Here is a 6,076-nt window from a genome sequence, read left to right on the forward strand (position 1 = left end):
TTTTTCAATTACCATTTGTCATTTATGAGGCATCTTTTCAACTTCCATACTAGCTAAGACAGCTAAGTAATATCAGAAAAATTGGCACCATTTTTATATCTCACATTTATTCGCCTCTCCCCTGAACTTTCATTTATTATTTATATTACACAAATGAGATATGTATCGCAATCAGACAATCACGTTTAACGTTAAATATAAAAGTAACGTAGAACTGTTTCTTTAGATGTCTTCTTTATGAAATCTTTTTAAACATTTGCATTTATTTGTAGGAAGCTGTATATTTGAGATTTATTTCAGAAACGAGTTATCGCGTGATATATGCGACGCATTAACGACACCGCAAGTCTATTATTTACTTATCGCGTAGTGCCTCGTCTTCTCATCGTGCACAAAATATTACAAACCTGAATGGTATTTCAGAAATAGCTTCTTTAACGATGTACAAGTTATTATATAAAAATAGAAAATTAGAATGAATCGAACTAATGAAGGGATAATATCTTAATTTTTTATTTAAAAAGTGGCTCAATTAAAAATAATTGGATTTATTGCTTGCACATCTATAGCTATTTATTTTTTTTTTAATATAAAAATTATCTAAATTACTTATGACATTTCTGTTGCATCTATAAGTCTTTCAAAATAAAGTGTCGCTACGTGGTAACAAAAAATTGAATCCAGGTGAGCAGTAATTTTTTTTTATATATCATTTTATTTGCTATATCATATAAAAACGCATATGTACAAAAAATGTAATTTAATATCACAGTTAAAAAATAGTACAGAATTACGTTTAATTTGTTCCGTCTGGTCGTGATCTGCCGGCTACTTTCGGCATCTTTTTGTTCGTTGAATCTTCTATTTCTTTAGGCTTATAATAATGAGGCGCTACTTCGAGCAACCATTTACTTTCGATTTCTGTCACCTACACAATACACATATATGCTTGAATCCCAATAAACTTACAAAATTAAATTTAGACGAATCAATTATTTTGTGTTGACATACCTGACGCATAAATTCCTTGGTAGTAAGGACAAGTTCATGATAAAGGAGCCAACGCGGAAGATCCTGGAACAAGGAACTATTTGGATGTATTGCGACTTGTTGATTATGCTTTGCAGTTTTGTAACAACCTCCTTTCGACAAGCGTGCCACATGGTAGAAATAACCAGCTGTAATAGCCTGAATACAAAAATATTTCCATTATTTTGCGAAGAAATCAATAATATCAGCACGTTGTAATGTTAACATACCTTTCTAATATTGACTGTTTCTGTAATTCCCGAGACCAATTCCATCTCGACACGCTGCATCAGGCCTACTAGCTGTTCTCTAACATCCCTCGCCCGTTTCATGGATCTAAAAGATAAATGAAATGTATTTTAACAAATAAAACTTGATAACAGATGCACAATATCGACTTACCTGTGCTGTATGAAATTTTCGTAACACCAATGTGTACTGAAGTCACTCTGTGCCCATTGATTGTACACATTAAGGAGAGTCAGATGATCACCGCCGGGTACGTGGAAATTCTTGCGCGCAGCATCGGCGTGTATAATTTTGTCCTTTGGCCTGTAAAAGATAGCGCCATTCACCGAAAGCATGGCCGCAATGGTGGCCACCTCTTCCGAGCAGCGATACTTCTCGCTAGCTAATAGCATCTTCGCCATCATCGGGTCCAGCGGGAACTCAGCCATTCTACGTCCAAGTTTTGTTAACTCTCCGCGATGGTTCAACGCGCCTAATGCGTACAGCTGTTCCATCGCCAAGATCAACGTTTCGGGCGGTGGAGGATCCAAGAAATCAAAGTGCATCAAATCATCGATCCCGAGAGCTTTCAAGGTAAGTACTGCGTTACCTACAAACGTCATCGAAATATTTTGACAAATTAAATTTAAAGAAGATAAGTATATAACTTATAACTTTTTAGCAAGATACATCATTGATTCTTACCCAAGTTAATCCGTTGAATTTCAGGCACTGTATTATCTTCAAGCTCGTGCTGATAAGCCCAAGCTGTGTACAAGCGAAAGCACTTTCCAGGTGCTACTCTTCCCGCGCGTCCCGCTCTCTGATTCGCGGATGCTTTGCTGATCGGCACGACTATTAAACTCTCCATGCCGGTGCGTGGATTGAAATTGTTCTGCTTCGCGTAACCAGGATCTAATACATATACTATATTGTCTATAGTTAATGAGGTCTCCGCTATATTAGTCGCCAGTACAACCTTGAAAAGAAACAAAGATTTAAATTTCACACGCGAAGGATTTTGAAAAGTTGCCTAAGGAAAAGATTTTCTAAAGAAAATGTTACCTTCCTCGCGCCAGGTGGAGTCGGTTGAAATATTTTGATCTGCATATCGCTCGGTAAATTCGCATACACAGGTAAAATCAAAAGTTCTGCCAATTTGCTCCCTAATCTTCTCACTCTTTCCTGCAACATTTCCTGACACGTCTCAATCTCTTCCTGCCCTGTAAACGAAAATATATTTTATTATACCATACACACAATAGCATTTTAGATATCGTACTACTTACCGGTCAGGAATACCAATATATCACCCGGCGGTTGCGTTATGTGAATTTGGATAATGGAGACTACACACGCCTCAATGTAATCTGATTCTGGCGCTTTTGTGTAATAGATATCAACGGGAAAACGGCGTCCGGGTATCCTAAATATAGGAGCATCGTCGAAGAATTCACTGAACTTTGTGGCATCCAACGTAGCCGATGATATTAGCAGTTTCAAGTCGGGACGAAACCTCGCGATATCTTTCACCAGTCCAAATAAAATATCGGTGTGTAAAGTACGTTCGTGCGCTTCGTCGATCATCATTACGCTGAAACATGCAATAAAAAATAACTATTATCATAATTTATCAATATATTAAGATTTAAAGCCTGAACAGCACCAATAATTTTTAAGTAATAATAAGTTATTTGTAATTCTTCTCGAATTTTTTATTTTCTCATGTTTTCTTTCTAATTACTCTTCTTGATTCTACAAGCAACGAATGTACCTGTATGACGCTAGATCAGGTTCACTGAGAAACTCTCGATGCAGCGTACCATCGGTCATGTATTTGACACGAGTACGTTGCGACGTGCAATCTTCAAAACGAATGGCATAGCCGACTTCATTGCCCAGCTTAACAGCCATTTCGTGGGCTACCCTCGCTGCCACTGACATGACCGCCACGCGCCGCGGGCACGTGCACCCGATAATCTTACCGTCATCCGCAAATCCAGATTCGTACAGATATTGTGGAATTTGCGTTGTCTTCCCTGATCCTGTCTCACCTTCTATTATTAAAACCTGAAATACAAATATACGTAACATTCTCCGTATTCTCACACGTGGTTCGACACCTTATACCCTAATATCTGTTTTTCACTTACCTGATGATCTTTGATAGCTCGTATCAAATCCTTTCTAAAGGGATAAATAGGTAGGCTCTTCTTCGTCTCCTGTATCGTTTGCAAACTTTTAACATGCGCGGGAGGACTTTCCTCACGTTTCTTATCCTTATGTCCAGGCATATGTAGCACTTGAACAAATTCTATCATCTCATCCTCCATGAGAAGATTATATTCCTGTTGAGCTATAATAAAAGATTATACGATTACTTAAGAGAAAGACAGATCATACAAACAATATTATTTATCTTTAACAGTTTAGCACATATATACCTTTCCTGTCTTTAGCACCAAAACGAAAAACAGCTGACGACATCTGATCTGATTCCCATTTGCTTTGCTCTGATTGCGGTGGTTCCTTGTCAGTTGTCGCGTCAGGTTCTGGTTCCAATTTACCCTCCTCAAGAGGCATGTGATAGCGCTGCATACGCTCGAGTTCCCTTGCTTTCTCATGCTCCTTCGCCAAGTGCAACAGTTGCTTCTTATGAGCTCTCTCTTGCTTTTCTTTCTCTGTTAAACTATATTAAAAAGATAGTTATTAAATCTCGATAATTATATCCTAAAGATATTAATTCTATATACACACGATTTAGAGAGAATTACATGTTTTCATCAAATAGATATTCGTCGTCGAGGATATCGGCCTCCAACTCTGCAACTTTGTCCTCTTTACGTTTCTCCAGGTATTTCCTACGAGACTCAGTTCTCAATTTTGGTATCAGCTTATCTCGCGTATCAGTCTCCATAATTTTAAGCCTCTTTGCTGCTTCAGCTGCAAGTAATAACGAGCAATGAGTAACTTATCCTTGTTTAACGTTCATAAATATTCTTTTAGCAATTTACCAGCTCCGGAACCAGCGGGCATGGCAACGTTGCGCCTCTTGCTTTCATCTTTGGCCTTGAGACGACTCGCAAAGCTGTCTCTCTCCTTAATATCCTTCTTGCGACGTTCCTCCTCGCTATCCGTATCCTCGCTCGACGTTTCTTCTCGCCTATATTTGCTCATTTTGGAAGGTGTCGCAGAGGTCGTAGGTTAGGTCTGTGTCTCTTCTTATCCCAAACGCAGGAAAATTGTAGCGACAGATACCGCGTCCAGTTAAAAGTAAGTGTATAACTTGCACGACAAATAATTGAAAAATTGAAATATATCAATATTTTTACAATACTGAAATCTTATTCTTTGTTAGCGTAACCGGCCGTTAGCCAGCTTGCAGTTTACTCCAGTTACTCCACAGTCCACTCCAATCTCCGGATCCGGGCTCCGGTTACTCGCCAATCGCCATTGCTCGCCTGTGCTCGCCATTCGCGGTATTCGCACATGCTAAGTCACGTGCTTAGTGGCGCCATATTACGACTCTGTGTAAGATAAATTCATAATTTCCCACTGTCGATAAAATATTTTTATTGTTCAAATTAAAAAAAAATTCGGTTCTTTTTTAATGCAACTTTCTATTTTTAAAAAAGTACAATATATTTCATATAACGCAAAGTATATAAAGCATGGATCGTGGATCAACAGGTGCAATCAGATGCAACTCCCGGGCCGGCCGAGCGCGGCCGCCGCGGCCAGGGCCAGAATATCCCCTCCAGCACGGACGCGCAAACCATGTGCGGTTACCGAGCGAAACGACGTAGTTGAATTGTATTTTCCCATATTTATATCAAAAATTTTTTTTCAATTTGCGATTTGCATTTATATTAATAGTTTACGCTGGCCTTTAATTTTTAGGAAACTCGACTTAATTTCCTTCGCATTAGTTTAAATCGACGTTGAGGAAATAATACTACTGCCCTCGCGCGCTGACCTCGTTGTCATCTTCCGCATTGTATTCACCGCCCACAACTGCATATAACGACAATATGCTTGCAAATAGTACATTTTCACGGTTGGCGTACCTTTGACGAAAAGGAAACAAGTATAGGAGAAAATACGAATATAACGGGCGCGCGTTATACATATCGATTTTGAGCCCGTGATGGCATCAGGTGTTGCAACGACCAGATGACGTTATACAAGAGCGTCGAACTTGCTAATAATAAACAAAATTTCAAAAAGACTATTCTATCAATTTGTATCGTATACCGTTTCATTATTTTATTATTTGTTTTTTTATTTTTTAATTGATTCTCTATACGGTTTTTGTAATTCCTATCATCTTCAAATATAGCTGTCATATTCTAGAACAAGTATAGTAAACGTAAACTTACCCCAAAAGGAAGAGTATATAATATATCAAAGAAATTACTATATCTATAATAAGTAAAGGATTAAGTACAATCGCAAGGCTCTTCTTAAGGCCATTGCACGTAACAAAGATTTAGTTTTAATCGTATGTAAGGCCGTAAGAAAATATAGACCAATCACATTTGACTATTCTTCAAGCGCGAGGAGAATAATCGACTGTGTGATTGGTCTATTTTCTTACAACCTTACGATTAAGACTAAAACTTTGTTACGTGCAATGGCCTTTACTAAGAGCAGTTTTACAATTGTAGACAGTGAGAATTAATTTTCGGAATGTTAAACGAGATACATATTCTAAATGGTCGCTTTCGAAAGAACCGCAATCGCGTTATCGCGCTTTCGAAATTTAGATAAGCTCGAAGGAAAAAACGTATTCGAAGGATAAATGCCGTCCGACAACGGC

At 38.2% G+C, this 6,076-nt stretch overlaps 1 protein-coding gene across 2 annotated transcripts; it reads right to left on the reverse strand.

Moving 5' to 3' along the window:
- Positions 1-724: 724 nt before the first annotated feature.
- Positions 725-4,728, reverse strand: L(2)37cb (DEAH-box helicase 16 lethal (2) 37Cb). 2 transcript variants are annotated; one of them, XM_077400881.1, is made up of 12 exons: positions 4,272-4,728; positions 4,032-4,200; positions 3,702-3,946; positions 3,411-3,613; positions 3,032-3,327; positions 2,547-2,851; positions 2,323-2,480; positions 1,963-2,236; positions 1,432-1,867; positions 1,260-1,365; positions 1,012-1,188; positions 725-928 (listed from the first exon to the last, which is right to left on the reverse strand). In XM_077400881.1, the coding sequence occupies exons 1-12, from the start codon at positions 4,432-4,434 to the stop codon at positions 797-799; spliced, it is 2,664 nt and encodes an 887-aa protein (XP_077257007.1). In that variant the 5' UTR covers positions 4,435-4,728; the 3' UTR covers positions 725-796. The 2 variants fall into 2 exon arrangements, with proteins under 2 accessions (XP_077257007.1, XP_077257008.1); XM_077400882.1 differs by lacking the exon at positions 4,272-4,728 and having other exon boundaries at positions 4,015-4,154.
- Between the last annotated feature and the right edge of the window lie 1,348 nt (positions 4,729-6,076).

The sequence above is a fragment of the Temnothorax americanus genome, unplaced genomic scaffold (assembly GCF_048541705.1).
Source record: "Temnothorax americanus isolate GAGA-0224 unplaced genomic scaffold, ASM4854170v1 Scaffold14, whole genome shotgun sequence".
Taxonomy (NCBI): Eukaryota; Metazoa; Arthropoda; class Insecta; order Hymenoptera; family Formicidae; genus Temnothorax; species Temnothorax americanus.